We start from the raw sequence: 16,928 nt of genomic DNA on the forward strand, positions 1-16,928 counted from the left end.
CATATCACATGTAGAAACAACCTTTATGTATCTACCCTATCAAACCCCCTAAGAATCCTCAATGTTTCAAAAAGATCACCTCGCATTCTTCTATATTGCATTGAGTACAGACCCAACCTACTCCATTTCTCCTCATAAGACAGTCCCTCCATACCTGGCATCAGTCTAGTGAATTTTCTCTTGGCTGCTTCCAATGCCAGGATCTATAGAACATAGAACAGTATAGCACAGTACAGGCCCTTTGGCCCACGATGCTGTGCTGAGCATTTATATTAATCTAAGATCAATCTAACCTACACACCCCTCAAATTACTGCTGTCCATGTGCATGTCCAACAGTCGTTTAAATGTCCCTAATGTCTCTGATTCTACTACCACCGCTGGCAGTGGATTCCATGCACCCACCACTTTCAGAGTAAAGAACCTACCTTTGACATCTCCCTATAACTTCCTCCAGTCACCTTTAAATTATGAGCCTTTGTGACAGCTATTTTTGTCCTGGGGAAAAGTCTCTGGCTATCTACTCTATCTATGCCTCTTATTACCTTGTACACCTCCACCAAATCACCCATTTTCCTTTTTCTCTCCAGTGTGAAAAGCCCTAGCTCACTCAACCTCTCTTCATAAGAGAAGCCCTCCAGTCTCGGCAGCATCCTGGCAAATCTCCTGTCTAAAGCTTCCACATCTTTCCTAATAATGAGGTGACCAGAAGTAGACACAATATTCCAAGTGTTTACGGTTGTTAGTTCACTGTTGCTTCAATGTGATCAGGAATGTTGATTTTTATCTCTTATAAATCTTATAACCAGGGTTTTATAGAGCTACAGCAAAACCTCATGGCTCTTATACCTTTCCTTAAATAGGGTATCCAAAACTATTTGCAATATTCTGGCTGTTGCTGACAAGTGCCTTGTGTAGTTTTAGCAAAACCTTCCTACTTGTTTACTCCATTCCTTTGAAAAAGGCCTTTACTCCATTTGCCTTCCCTATAGCCTGCTGAATTTGGATGCTAGCTTTTTGTAATTCATGGGTGAGGGCTTCCATGTCCCTCTGTTCATAGCTTTCTACACTTTTGTAATTTAATAATAGTCATCTTCTCTAATCAGAACTAAACATTTGCCCACATTATATTCCATTTATATTTGTCCACTCACTTAACCTATATCCCTCTGCAGACTTTGTGTCATCATCCACACTTCATTCTTGCCTATTTTAGTATAAAATGTATGTTATCTTCCTATGATTGTGGTATGTGTCAGTGTTCTCACACATAGCCATTGCAGATTTATAACTAGATCTTTTTATATCAGAGGAATGATACTGAACCCAATTGGAATACACGTAATACTTTATATTCATTTCACAAATAAGTTTTAAAATTGCCATTTTTTTCTTTGGTCAAACTAACTATTTAATTATTGATGCAATTGATGTCATTCATTACAAGGTGACATGCTATAAAAGCAAGATACATGAAAAATTGCAGTTTACTTAATTTATATTAGCTTATTTTTCGAGAACAATCCCATAGAAAGCTTGCCCTCAAATCTCAGCATCCACTTTTCCCTAAACAATTTCAGCAATTCAGAACCACTCATTTATGAAAATATTTTGGTGATTATTCAAAATTCCCTTTGAATATTCTTGGAACAGTATCTCCTTTACCACTTTCTTCTTCATGCAGTTTCCAGAATCAGTCAAGAGTCTTTCAAACCATGAAAACCCCCAAGTCTCTTTGAATTTGGTAACCAGATCTGAACAAGGAATTAGAGATGTTCGAAGTAAATGACTTGCAGTTTCTGCATAATACCCTCCAATGTATATAGTTCAGCAATTTTTTTAGTTTTGTTTATTGTTATTAGTTTACTGTTGTTTCACTGTGGTCAGGAATGTTGATCTTTATCTCTTATAAAACACGCAAGTCTTGCAACTTCAACCCCAATATTTCAACAATTATCCATAATGTAAATGTCTCATCCCATTTTTTTTCTTTCCCTATAACTTTTATTTATTCATACTAAATACAAAAAAGCATACAAATGGAAGCTAAAATATGTTATCTAACTCACTTTGAAATCCTTTAAGTGCCTACTTAGGCTTTAATATAATACTAACTGCAAATTTAACAAACATGCACTTCTGAATGTGGGTTATTACAAAATCTTACTGTATAGAAAGAGACCATTTGGCCTAATGTGGCTGCTTGAAAGAGCTTTCAATGAGTTTCACTCTTTTCCAATTGCTCTGCAATTTTTCTTTTTAAAATCTGTTTCTACTTCATCCCCTTTTGGGCAGCGCAATTCATATCAAGTTGCTTCACTGAAATAAATGTGCCCATATTATCCCTTTGGGTTCTTTGCCAGATGTTACTGGTGTAAATCTGAAAATCTTAGGGAGTTCAACATCAGTTTCTCAGGCACCCAATTAATAATGACCTCAACCCAAGGCAACTCCTCGAACAAATGTGTTATGCTTTATAACCTTCAACCATTTTCTGAAATATTCTCAAGTTTTAGCCTTAATGTAGATCACGTTAAGCCTGAAGCATTAGCCTAATGCTAAGGTTGATTAACTGAGGAAAATAAAAATTTGAAGTTAAATCATGAGCAAAAGCTTTATATACCATGCCTTAAAAATTTTGCACAGATGAACATAGTAAAAAAAAAGGGCAGCACAAACACAATCATGCTCCTTAGACAACACTATACAAAGTCACAAACTATACCACATTAAAGGACAAGCTCAGCGGACACACAGGAACACCACAAACTGCAAGTTACCCAAGACCCTGGCCAGTTACAATCCTGGCATCAAGCAAACAATGTGAAGTCAAACCAATCACTTTCTGATCAGACTACACTCAATCCAAGTGATTGAAGACATCGCAAATGCTGCTATCACATAACACCATTACAGTATTGGACAAAGGAAGATGACTGTGGCTGTGGGAGGTCAATCAAGGAGGAGGTAGAGACAGGGTCATTTAATATTTTTAAAATGGTGATAGGTTCTTGTTAGGCAAAGTTATTGAAGTTCATCAGGGACAGACAGATATGGAATTTGAAATGCAATAAATCAGCCTTAATCTTACTGTGGGGTGGTATCAAAGGGCCAAATGATCTACTGCTCCTATTTCATATGTTTGTTTATCTCAGCTCCAGGACATATCTGCAGGAGTTCTTCAAAGTAGTGTCCTAGGCTCAATCATCTTTGGTTGCTTCACCCACCATCTTCCCTCCATCATAAGATTAGAAGTGGGGACTTATGCTGATGATTGCATAATATTCAGCACCATTCATGACTCCACAGATATTGAAGCAACCCATGTCCTTATTCAGGAAGAACTGAACAATATTTAGGTATGGGCTGAGGAGTGGAAATTAACAATCACACCAGACAAATGCCAGACAAGGGGCACTTCCAACAGGAGAAAACCTTACACTCACCCCTTGATGTTCAACGGTCTTTCCATTAGTGAATTCCCCATTAACAAAAGTCTCGGAGTTACCATTGATTAGAAATTGCACTTGGCCAGCTGTATGAGTATGTGGCTGTGAGAGCAGGTTATATTTTGGGAATTTTGCAATAACTCACTTCATGTCTCTCCAAAGCCTGACCACGATCTACCAGTCAGAAATCAGGAGTGTGAGAGAATACTCATCATTTGTCTGGATGGGTGCAGCTCCAACAACACAAGAAACTCAACAGCACCAGGGTAAAGCCAACTTGACTGGGAGTAACTCACCAAGCCTTCTTCCACAGCATGTCTCAAACTCATGATCTATACCATCTGGAAAGACAAGGGCAGCCAATACAAGGGAACACCAGCACCCAGAAGTTCCTATTCAAGTCACACACCATCCAGACTTGGAAATGTATTACTGTTCCTTCTGTGTCCCTGGATAAAATTCCTGAAATTCTCTTCCAAGCAGTACTGTGGTATTACCGAAACCCAATGAGACAGCTCACCATCATCTGCAGAAATAGTTTGGTTTATTCTATTTTACCTACATTTCTTTACTGAAATAAATGGTTTTAGTTTTAGCTTTGATGGCTGGATGGCTGGTGTGCGATGCAGAGTGATGCCAACAGCATGGGTTCAAATCCCACACTGGCTAAGGTCACTATGAAGGACCATCCTCAATCTCTTCATTTGCCTGAGGCATGGTGACCCTCATGTTAGGCCACCACCAGTCATCTCCCTGTAAATGAAAGCGTAGCCCTATTATCTGGTAAGATTATGGCAACAGTACCTGTATTGTTAAAACCAAATTTGCAGCTTTGTGTGATTATATTTTAATGAAACACCACGTCGTTAGATAAAAAAATATGATCTATCAAGCTACATTTCTGTCTGGAATTTCACCTGTCCAGTAGTAACACGAGCTGGGATCATAACATTTGGATGTAGGCTGACCTCTGCTGATACTTTGGTATCCCATTTTTAAGAATAAACTAAGGGTGCTGTTCTAGCAGCTCAGGTGATTGTATAGGATCCATGATCCTACTTGAAGCAGGTTATTGAGTTCTTCTGAGTTACTGATCATTACTGTTTTTTGGGAGGATACAAAACACTGATGTTGCAACTATGTATATAACTGTGGGCACAGCTCAGCAGAAATAATTCACCATGGGTAGCACTTCATTTCAATGCAGATCTTATTATCTGGTAGTTCAAAAGATACTTGCACAAAAACTGAACAGCAATACTTAACTACTCATAATTGGTTTATTACAATCCGAACAAAGAGGAAATTTTACATTTATTTGATTAATTATAGTCAATTTAACTATAAAAACAGATTCAGGAGCTGACATTACCTCATCCAGTGAATCGTTAACCAAATGCGAGCGTCTGACTTTAACATTTAGGAAAAGCATGTTGATGTCTGGCTTCTGTCTACGAGACACTTTATCAACCAAGCTTTGCTGTACAGGAAGAAGACGAGTAGTCTGAAGCTAGCGTGGCACGTTTTAAACATTTGCAAGGGCACAATCAATGCAATAGAACACAACTTTGATTATTTCTTATTTTTACATAAAATGATAAAGCAGAATAGTGCTAGGAAATGGGGCCTTTGTCCATTTTTCATTTAGCTCTTTTTTTTCGCATCACTACAAACCACCTGAACAACACATGGTTTCATTTTTGCCAAAATTGTTTGATTGAGACTGCATATCAGTCTGTATCATAGCATTGCTACCCTTAGAACTCATGTCCAATAAAAAGGAGCCCTAGAATCCCCAAGTCCCTCTTCATTGTACGAGAGCTATAATAACAACATGCTCCACCTTGCAAATCTTGATAGGGTGACTAAAAATTCACAGAGGAGAGCAAGAATGACAAGCTCAAACAGCAGCTGAGACTAAAATCTGAACATTAGCTGGAACATGAGAAACTAGGGATGTTGTGTGAATGAGGTTTTAAAAAGATAAACCAGGTCAGAGTGCTAAAAACAAAATATTCTACCTTCTTCTATAAATGATCCAATGCCAAGCACTCACCAAAGTTTGTTTCCAGAAAAGTTGCCTAATGTTTACTTACCCTAGCTACTGTGATCATCTGACGTTCAGAGTCCCTCTGGATAATAATTTTCTTTGCTGCTAAGGAGAGAATGAAAGGAAACTGGCAGAAGGAAAACCTGTAATTTAAAAAAAAGTCTTCAAAAAGGATTATGGACATCTGAATTAGTAGTACAATGCTGTTGCAACCTAGCTATACAATTACATTTCCTGCATCTGGTACATATTGTATCAGACCTTTCCAAAACATCACCACTATTTTATGGCATAGCACAAAATATGTCCTTGTGAAGCAGTTTAACATGCAGGTGTGAGCAAAGACGACCCAGAGAGCACAAAGTGAAAGAAAATGAAAACTTTTTGTGATCTCAGAATCTCCCAAAATATTTTGCAATCAATTGTGCACAGCAAGCTCTTCCCATCAGCAATTTGATACTGCCCAGATAAGTGTATTTTTCTGTGCTGGTTTAGGGATAAATATTGGCCAGGCCACCAAGGACAACAATTCTGCTCTCCTTCAATTAACATGTTGGATTATTACTGTCCACCAGAGAAAGCAGACCAGACACCAGTTTAATGCTTCAATTAAAAGACTGTGCGCCTTCAGCAAAGCAGCACTCCTTCAGTACTCCACTGCACTGCGTCAGCCTAGACATTTGCGCTCAAACCACTATAGTATGATTTGAACCCAATTTACTATTTACTTGGAGGTAAGAATATTATCAAGTGAGCTATGGCTTCAGATACAGACAAACACTTTAACTATCCACATTAAGGTACGTGCAGCAGTACCAAATAAACAAGGGAAAAGCAAACCATTCAAGCAGGTGTGTTGAGACAAAGTGGAGACAATCATGATTGATAATCCCTAACAAATGTCTACTGATGGCAAAGTAGTTGGCGTGCAGTATTCAGGCCAAATGAACAGTAACTGTGCAAAGATATAGATAGGACAGGTAGGTGGGTGGGCAGCAGCATACCTGGGCTGATTAAAAGGTAAAGTGGTACACCGAGTGAGAGGGTCAGAGATTTTCAGTCAGTCCATTCAATCACTTAGCAACAGACTCCACTTACCAGTTCACAAGTCATTCCCATGCAAAACTTTCTTCATCATTAAATTTTAATCAGTTTTTGAGAAGTTTAGTTCCTTCTCTAAAAAACATTTATGAACGCAGCTAATGAAGGGACCATGGGTAAAGAATTAATTGGTGGTACACAACACAGAATGGTGCAAGGTGTTAAAGGTAAATGCAGAACAGGGGCAAGACACTCCTTCAGTTATAGATTACTTTTAATTCCAGTAAATCATACTGAATAACAATTAAACATATTATTTTAGATGTATGCTAAACTGCATTAAGTCTTATATTTCTAATACTTGAATCACAAAGAATAGGCTCTATCCAAAATCTCTTCAGTTGTAAACCTCAAAATGTTTTGTTTAAATACAAATATCACAAATATTGCTAATGTGATTGTGAGACTGATCATTACACATTTGTAATTAAATCTAATGACCAAAATCACAAATGCCCTGTAACAGGTCAAATATCCTCAAGGGGGCACCCTTGTGCTATATGTTACAACTTTGAGTAGCATGTTTTGATACTAAAAAGGGTACATTGATCTTAAAATGTGAGCAACAAATAAACCAAAAATGTGCTCTCAAAATAATAAATACTCAATTTCTTTGTTTACCAAAGCTTGGTACCTCTGACCACAAGATGAGCTTCCGACCAAATACTTAATACAACATCTATACTGTCTATTTCTACCTTTGGAATACTGCCCTAGGTCTGATTATTCCACTACATTCTGGCCCGTCTCCACAAAATATTATCCTTCACAAAACCTGAGGCCACCCAATACTGCGTTACCGTTTTCACAATTCACATCAAGTTCTGTTGCCCCTTACTCCGTGGTCACTACTTCCATTTGCTCAAGGTCGGACAATGTTTCATTTTAAAAATTCTTATTTTTGTTTGCATATGCTTTTTGGTCTTTGTTCCTCCCTTTCTCTGTAACCTTCTCCAACCCCATTATCCTGTAAAATATCTGCATTGTTTTAATGATCTGTTCAGCAGTACTTATAAAAAAACTAAAGTATAAATGAAAATAGACAAATAAGAAAAACAGCATTTTTTAAGGTTGTGAAACCAGAAGATGCAATCTATTGCTTTGATAATAAAATTATAAATTTCTGTTTGAGGAACTTGATTGGGACTTCGCTGTAAATAAAATTCTCATTCTAGATTGTTCATACTTGAATTGTTTGCTGACTTGTATCTAAACAGTTTATATACTAAGTCATATTTTGCCAAATGAGCAGTTATTTTCTGTGTTGTGGATAACACCAAAATTGGTTATATAGTAGACGGTGAAGAAGGTTATTTAAGATTATGAAGGGAATTTGATCAATTTAAGTTAGATAAATGTGAAATGTAGCATTTTGTTAAGACGAACAAGGGCACGACTTATACAGTTAATAGTAGGGCCCTGGGAAGTGTTGTCGAACAGAGACCCTCAGGGGTTCAGGTAATTCAAGTTCATTGAAAAGTTGTTTCTCCACATGCCAGAGGGCAGGCATTCCACTTGGCCAAACTGTCCTGCTTTACCTTAATCTTAAACTTTTGTTGAGTCATTAAAGTCCTGGATCGAAAGAATCAGCAATAGCTGTAAGTGGAATAAACTGCTGAGGGATAAAGATAAATTGTTATTCAGGAATTGAAAGTAATTAGCTATGCCTGGGAAAAGGAGGAGTTGAAGCTACATAAACAAAACCATTTTATCAGGTGTTTTATAACTTATGCCTCAAGGACGTTTAAGGCATCTGTTGCAAGGAAACTGTATCTTCAAACAGATAATCAATGCCAAATGTGACAAGGAACAGGGAAGCTACTCATGTTAATATGGCAAACTGCAGACTTGCAATATTGTGGATGTAAGATTCTAAAGGATCAACAATAATGTCACACCATAAACCTGAAGAACAGAAGAATTCAACTCCAGAGTTAATTAGTCGGAGAACTCCAGAGAATAAAACTGCATAGGGATTGAACCCTGGGCCCATCCAGAGACATACAGTGTTTGTTGGAATTGTGGCTAAATTCCCCCATTAATTGTGTAATAACAAAGTTGGGTTGTGAGACTTAACTTGCTTACTTGAATCTTATTTTGGTTGTCACATGCAATCAAGTTTATATAATTGATCCAGTACTTGATAGTGTGATTTCTTAATGAATAGCAAAATTAAAGGCAGCTTGTGGTGATTTACCCACAATACTTTTAAGTTACTTTTACTTGGTTTTACCTTACTCGTGTTCTATTAGCCATAAAGTGGAAATCAGTAGAAGTTCTTTGCCCTCAATTATAAATTGGCTTACCCTCCTGTATCTATAAAATCTTACTTTCCTTGTATTAGTTTAGAGGTTTACATTTTTCAAAGTTAGTGCAGTTGAAACACAATCCTGAAAGATAGTTGCTAAACAACCAGTCAACTCACAACTTTCCTGTGATGTCATTCTTAAGCATTTGTTTCCAAACACCACTGAAATTCAAATTCATATTCTCTGCAAATTATTTTTTCAAAAAATTAATAGTCAACTGTTTTGAACTTATTAAACATTTAACTATATATAGCAGTTGTTTGTATTGCATCTATTTTATGAACTGATTGGCTATGTATGCCATTGATAGGCAATATTTAACCACAGTAAAAATAATTCAGTTGGCAGGTATGATAGTGCTGGTGGAAACACACTTGGTGTTTATCGTTAGTCTATTTCACCATTTTCTACATCAGTGAAGTTCACCTGAAATTGCCACTCTAATTGAAAATCTATTTCCTTAACCTTTACCTGCAGCACTTTTGTATTATGAGTATTATTGTACACCAGATTGGCATTCACTAATACTGATTCTTTTATAGAAGGAATTTTCAATCAAAAAAAAGGTGAGGATCAAGGATATAAAAACACACAAAATTTTGACATTAAGTATATTATAGTCTAATTTTGAAAAAAAAGTGTTGGGAAAAATCTACTTTAATCTAGTTTGAACAATTAGTTTTTCTCACCTGTGAGAATTTCCATAACACTGCCAGATATGATACTCCTCCATGAGGTCAATATGATCCAAGGTAGAGTTGTAGAAATCCACGAAAGGAATAATTGGAGGATTTGCCAGACTGTTAGCTGCATCTGTGGTAACAGTAAGACACACAAAAACCTAACATTTATAGAATAACTATTCGTAGAATAATTTAAATCTTTCAAATAAAGAGCTAGCAATTAAATTTTCAAAAAATATTTAATATGTAGCAAGCTTAGTTCAAAGAAAAAAAGCAGTAATTTAGACCAGTGTGCCAGTGATGTGGATTTTGCTGCAGTAATCCAAAACTTATCCCCTTGTTTAATCTCAGCAATTAGCATGGATTTCTTCAATGCTTCAAATATATATCTTTTTTGAACCATACATTGGCATCTGCTTCAGCCTTGCCTAGTGTCAATTCTGCAAAAATTTGCTGCAATTTCTCTTAAATGTTTCTTCTCACTCAGAGAAAACCTTTAACGCAGTGACTCTGTCATACTAAACCCCAGCTATAAATAAATTATCATAGTTGTGGGTATCTTTGCCAAGCTGGGAAGTTGATTTGCAGATGTTTCGTCCCCTGTCTAGGTGACATCTTCAGTGCTTTGGAGCCTCCTGTGAAGAGTTGCTGCACGTTGTCTACTGGAATTTATTTGGTTCCCTTCCTGCTACTTCCGGTTGCCTGTTCCAGTTGTTTGTTGTAGTGGCTGGTATATGAGATCGAGGTCTATGTGTTTGTTAGAGTGTGTGGATGAGTGCCACACTTCTAGAAATTCTCTGGCTGTCCTCTTTTTGGCTTGTCTATGATCGTTGTGTTGTCCCAATTGAATTTGTGGTCCTTGTCATCTGTGTGTATGGCTACTAGGGACAATTGGTCATGTTGTTTAGTAGCTAGTTGGTGTTCATGGATGCGGATTGCTAGTTGTCTGCTTGTCTGTCATATATGGTGTTTCATGCAGTCTGCATGGAATCTTGTAAATTACGTTAGTCTTACGCATGATGAGTAAAGGTCTTTTGTTCTGGCGAGTTGTTGTCGGAACGCAGTTGTCAGTTTATGGGCTGTCATGAATCTGTGTAGTCGGAGAAGTCTGGCTGTCAGTTCCGAGATTTTTTAATATAAGGTAGAGTGGTTAGTGAGTTATGTCATGGCATGTCCTCATCACATTGTTTATCTGTTGGGCATCTGTGGATGAAGTTGTGGGGATGTCTATTCTTGGCGAATACTCTGGAGAGGTGTTCTCCTCCTTCTTCTCTTTGTAGGCCAGGAGCGCTGCAGTATGTTGTCGCCATTTTGAATAGGGTCCTCATATAGCTTCTCTTGTGTGTCTTCGGGTAGTTGGTGTTGTAGTTCACGATCTGGTCTGTGTGTGGCTTTTCTGTATGCTTTTGTAGTGCATTTACCATCCTGTGTTCTTTCCACCATCACATCCAGGAATGGGAGTTGATTGTTGGTTTCCTATTCTCGTAAATCCGATCCCTGTGAGCATGGTGTTGATAATTCGGTGTGAGTTCTCAATTTCTGTTCTCTTAATAATAAGAAAAGTGTTGTCCACCTACCTGATCCAGAGTTTGGGCTAGATTTGTGGGAGGGCTGTTTGTTCCAGTCTTTGCATCACTGCTTCTCCTATGAGCCCAAAGATGGGTGAGCCCATTGGTGTTCCACTGATCTGTTCATATATTTGGTTGTTGAATGTGAAGTGTGTCATCAAGCAATCATAGTTTGAGTATGCAGTCCTCATTGATAGGTTCCCCGTCATGTCATCTGTTCTGTTTGTCCAGGAAGTTGGCTATTGTCTCTCTAACAAGTTACCTGACACCAATTATCCTGGAGCCTTCTCAGAATTGAATAGTGTTTCAAGGATTTAACAGGACTTGCACAGATCTCCCAAAGGCTGCCCAACATACCCTGAAATGTTTGCCTGTAACCTCATGAAGAGCTGGTCATGACCAGGAAATTTCATGCCTGAGTGAGGGACTAGGTTTTGGGAAGCAGTGGACCTGTTGAAAGCTTTGAATTTGCTGCAATAAATAATGGGAGTGGGGTTGGGGGAAGGTGGTAGTGTTTGGCCTGCATCTTTTATCCCCCTTGGAGATAATATTGAATATAATAGAAGGACCATTTCTGTGGTGGTGGCAACAGATAAATAGATAGATAGATGCATAACTAATCCTTTCCCTATCATCCCGCTTCACCCTCCTCCCTCAATCTGTCCTGTCCTACAATCTGATGTTGCAGATCTTTACTTTGCACTTCCTTCTCCGTCTTTACCATAAACCAACCTTTGTCCTTTCTTCTTTTTGGATATTCAAAAACTGGAACATACCTCTGCAGTAGAGGATGGCCAAGGGGACAGTGAAGATAAAGAGACACAACCACTTCATTATGGTCACAGCTATCAGCTCAGATACTGATGCTGCACATAACTTAGAGAATAGTGTGGATGTATGATCTGCACATGGTGAGATAGCGTAAACTCTTTTACAAATAAGTATCTGCCACATTTCCCATTGGATCTCATTTCAATTGTTTGAAAGGTTTCATACTGCCCAAAAAAATGCACATTATGGAACCTAATTTTACCCAGTGTGTTTTAAATGCAAAGACTACAATTATCTTATTCAAATTGCTTATATTGTTACACAAGCAAATCATTCTCTAGATTTGAGACATTATCTACATTTGAAATGCACAATGCAACAACCTCCCACAGATACTCACTGAGCAAAGCCAAGACTCTTGTTGCTGAAGGAATCCACCAAGTACACTTTGCCATGGGTGGTAGGTCATCTGGTTTTGCCGGAAACAGACGTAAAGATATGAACTGCAGTAATCTTTCTACCAATTGTTTAAATCTCCTTAAGGGCAATCTGAGGAAAACACAAATCAATCTTGCAGTTAGTCATTATCCCATTGAGGTCATGATGTTCAGCTGATTAATGAAATACTTTCACCAATGATTCAGGAAGGCCATCTAGTGAATAATTAAGTCATCCAGACAACAAATGACCCAGATTTGATTTCTGGTCTGTGCTCATTTCAGACAGAGCAGCAAAATTGGGTGTTGTAATTTCTCTTGCAAGCCTGGTCCAATGTGAGGATAGTTACTGAGATTTCTTTTCTCTGCTCACTAAGCAGCAGGTTTTGCTTGAAAGTTGTATTTATTATTGCTTCGGTGGATAAGACTGGACCTATGTAAACAGGTGTAAAGGACCACAGACAAGAAAAAGTGACTGATAGGAGTTATTTTCCCAAAGGCAGGTCTAACCAACAACATCATGACCCTCACCATGGAAATGAAGCAGGTTCTGAAACCTCACCATTCAGATAGAAAATTCCAAGATAATATTCTCTCTCAAAGGTGAAATGTCTCATATTTTCTGATAAGATTTACTGTGTTGTATGTCCAATGTTAGGCTTCAAGACATCTGCTCTGGTCGGTAAAGGATCTTCCAATAGTCATGGTCCATGTAGATACCAATAACATACTTAGAACTAGGAAAGAGTTTCTGCTGAGTGATGTCCACCAGCTATGGGCTAAGTTAAGGATTGGAAACTGAATATCCAAAGATATTAGCTACTTAGGAGGGATAGGCATAAATGAAAAAGGAGGGGGCAGGGAGGTGTAGCATTCTTAATAAGGAATGAGTTCAATTATTCAGTAAGAGAAGTTTAGATCAAAAGGTTAAAATGTGGAATCAGTTTGGGTGGAACCAAAAAAAACCAGCAACGGCTAGAAAAGTTTGGGAATTGTTTATAGATCACCAAATCATATGTTTGGCATTGTGTAAATCAGGAAATTAGAGATGCATATAATGTGGGTTAACAAGGATATACCAGCTATTGAGGGAGTGCAATAGAGGTTCATCAAATCAATAAGGGATGACAAGATTTTGTTAAGAGGAGAGATTGAGGAGACAGGGTTTATTTTCCCTGGACTTTTTGAAGAATGAGGAATGACCTAGTTGAAACATAAAATTATTTCAGGGTTGATGTAGATGTTGCCCCAAGAATCTAGAACCACAGGACATAATCTCACAATAAAGGTAGGCCATTTAAGACTGTGATAAGGAGGAACTTCTTCACCCAGTGTGGTGAATCCTTGGAATACTCTACCCCAGCAGGCCGCAGAAGCTCTATCATTCACCATGTTAAAGGCAGAAATTAATAGGTTTCTGAGGAGTAATGACATCAATGGATAGATATGGAGATAGTGCAGAGAAGAGATATTTAGGTTGATGATCAGTTGTCTAATTGAATGGCAGAGCAGGCTTTGTGGTCTGAATGGCCTACTTCTATATACCAATGTATCTATATGGTCGAAAGTTGACTAAGGCTGGGACCGAAATGTGGAAGGTTCTTTGACATATCAGAATGATACAAAGCTAGAAAAAGGTGACATGCTATTCTGTTTATTAAAGAAGGCATTAATTCACAGAGATGGTTTTAACTTGAAAGTGAAGATGTAGAATACCTTTGGGTAGAGATAAAAAATAGTAATGATAACAGGCATTTTGAGAGAGTAGTTTATAAGCTCCCGTAAGATAGAGCATACAGGAAGTAATAAATAAGGCTTGCAAGAATGTACTGCAATAATTATGTATAACTTTAATTTACATGTAAATTTGGAGAATCAGAATGGCAAGGTTGGTTATACACAGCAAGTGTATCAGGAAGGTGAATAAAATAGTATTTGCTTATTGTAAGGGAATGGAACATGAAAACAGAAAGCTGTACATGGTGTTGGTGAGACCACATCTGGAGTACTCTGTACAGTTTCTCTTTCTATTTGAAAAAAAACAACTTTTAAAGTACTATAATTAATATATCAGGCACAGTTCAGAGAAGGTACACAAATCATTCCAGAGATATAGGTTATGAAGAAAGGTTCAACAGTTTGGCCTTTATCTATTGGATTTTAGAAGGGTTAGATGTGAGTATATTGAAAAATAAAAGATCATGAGTGGTCTAGATACCAGAAAGATGTTTCATGAGGGGAGAGACAAAAACTAGGGGACATAGATTCAGAATGAGAGTTCTCCTTTTAAAGCAGAGATGCAGAGATTTTGTTGTGGTTCTGTTCACGGAGCTGGGAATTTGTCTTGCAAACGTTTTGTCCCCTGTCTAGGTGACATCCTCAGTGCTTGGGAGCCTCCTGTGAAGCGCTTCTGTGCTGTTTCCTCTGGCATTTATAATGGCCTGTCTCTGCCGCTTCCGGTTGTCAGTTTGAGCTGTCCGCTGTAGTGGCCGGTATATTGGGTCCAGGTCGATGTGTTTGTTGATAGAGTCTGTGGATGAGTGCCATGCTTCTAGGAATTTCCTGGCTGTTCTCTGTTTGGCTAGCCCTATAATGGTAGTGTTGTCCCAGTCGAATTCATGTTGCTTGTCGTCTGTGTGTGGCTACTAAGGATAGCTGGTCGTGTCGTTTCGTGGCTAGTTGGTGTTCGTGTATACGGATCGTTAACTGTCTTCCTGTTTGTCCGATGTAGTGTTTTGTGCAGTCCTTGCATGGGATTTTGTAGACTACATTAGTTTTGCTGCAAAACTAATGTAGTGTACAAAATCCCATGCAAGGACTGCACAAAACACTACATCGGACAAACAGGAAGACAGTTAACGATCCGTATACACGAACACCAACTAGCCACGAAACGACACGACCAGCTATCCTTAGTAGCCACACACACAGACGACAAGCAACATGAATTCGACTGGGACAACACTACCATTATAGGGCTAGCCAAACAGAGAACAGCCAGGAAATTCCTAGAAGCATGGCACTCATCCACAGACTCTATCAACAAACACATCGACCTGGACCCAATATACCGGCCACTACAGCGGACAGCTCAAACTGACAACCGGAAGCGGCAGAGACAGGCCATTATAAATGCCGGAGGAAACAGCACAGAAGCGCTTCACAGGAGGCTCCCAAGCACTGAGGATGTCACCTAGACAGGGGACGAAACGTTTGCAAGACAAATTCCCAGCTCGGCGAACAGAACCACAACAACAAGCACCTGAGCTACAAATCTTCTCCCAAACTTTGAATGCAGAGATTTCTTTTCCTTTCTAAGCATCTTCAGTATGTGGAATTCTTCTGCTGAGAAGGTAGTGAGGAAGGTTGAATTCGACAGATTTTTGATAGACAAGGGAGTTGAGTGGGGTAGACAGGAAAATAGAGCTGAGACCACAACTGGATCAACCACAATCTTATTAAATAATGGAACAGGCTTGACAGGTCAAATGTCCTAGTCTTGTTCCTCTATTTTTACATGGTGGATTTGTTCTAAAGTTGGTTCTGATAGCAGACATTTGCATGAGTGGATTCCATCAATATAAAATTGGCAATCACTTCTCGTGTGTTACATTATATCCCAGTTGATTTGGCAACAATTTGATGTTGACTGGATTAGAGCCAAAAATATTTATAGTTGCAAACCACTGTAATGTTGAGGAGACTGAGTGGAATTTCAAAGCAAATCAGAATTATTATCTATACCTCTTGGTTTACAGTCTAATTAAATTTTCCCATTGAAAAATAAGTAGTGAGCTAATTATCAACCCATTCTGCTCAAAATATTTTGAGCTCTAAAGAAAGAAAATCTTTTACGTTTGAAACCAGTGGACTAGAAAATGATGATCTGCTTCAGACAAAGTGGCGGTCTGTCGTAATAGATGGGCGTAGATGACATATGTTGATGTGCTTGTAAACTGAGGGTTCTGCAGAAGGAACAAACAGTACTTAGCATGTATTCTCCAATTAGCAACCCAAGATTTTAAACAAATGACAATGATCATACTTAAAAGTTTTAGTGTGCACAATGTAGAATGACATTGCATTATAAACATTTTACATAGAAGTTACAGTGTAGGAATAGACCATTCAGCCCAACTGATCTATGGGGTATTTATATGCTACACAATCATTTTTCTTTAAAAGACTCAACAATAGTTGCAGAGGGAACAGTCTAGAGGATCGAGTGGTCATTAGCTCACTGTCAACTATGTCCCATGATATTAGTGATAATAACATCAGAAAATAACCATTATCATAGAAAACAGTTTCGTACCTGCACAAGTAAAAAATAAGCTCGCAGATCATCTTTTGTCCGTGGTCTGGAAAATAACAAAAATTCAACTCTGATCAAAACAGAGGATGATTGGTACACCATTGCAATTGTATGCACATTCTTCACCAATGGCCATAATAGCACAACATAACTGCAGCAATTTTATAGGTAATAAAAGGAATCCATATTAGCCCATAGAGACAAACCACATTTGTTCTGCACTTTCTCTCCTAAAGGCATTGATTT

General features: G+C 38.2%; 1 protein-coding gene across 1 annotated transcript in view; it reads right to left on the reverse strand.

The window, feature by feature from the left end:
* The window catches only part of hectd2 (HECT domain containing 2), a 104,559-nt gene that overhangs the window by 31,644 nt on the left and 55,987 nt on the right, over positions 1-16,928 (reverse strand). Inside the window, exons 7-12 of the mRNA XM_072557782.1 lie at positions 16,683-16,728; positions 16,223-16,332; positions 12,331-12,479; positions 9,598-9,721; positions 5,545-5,641; positions 4,821-4,928 (exon numbers count right to left, since the gene is read on the reverse strand). Coding sequence (XP_072413883.1) covers positions 4,821-4,928; positions 5,545-5,641; positions 9,598-9,721; positions 12,331-12,479; positions 16,223-16,332; positions 16,683-16,728 — 634 coding nt within the window. The remainder of the gene's footprint in view (positions 1-4,820; positions 4,929-5,544; positions 5,642-9,597; positions 9,722-12,330; positions 12,480-16,222; positions 16,333-16,682; positions 16,729-16,928) is intronic.

Source organism: Chiloscyllium punctatum, chromosome 38, assembly GCF_047496795.1.
Source record: "Chiloscyllium punctatum isolate Juve2018m chromosome 38, sChiPun1.3, whole genome shotgun sequence".
NCBI classification, from domain to species: Eukaryota; Metazoa; Chordata; class Chondrichthyes; order Orectolobiformes; family Hemiscylliidae; genus Chiloscyllium; species Chiloscyllium punctatum.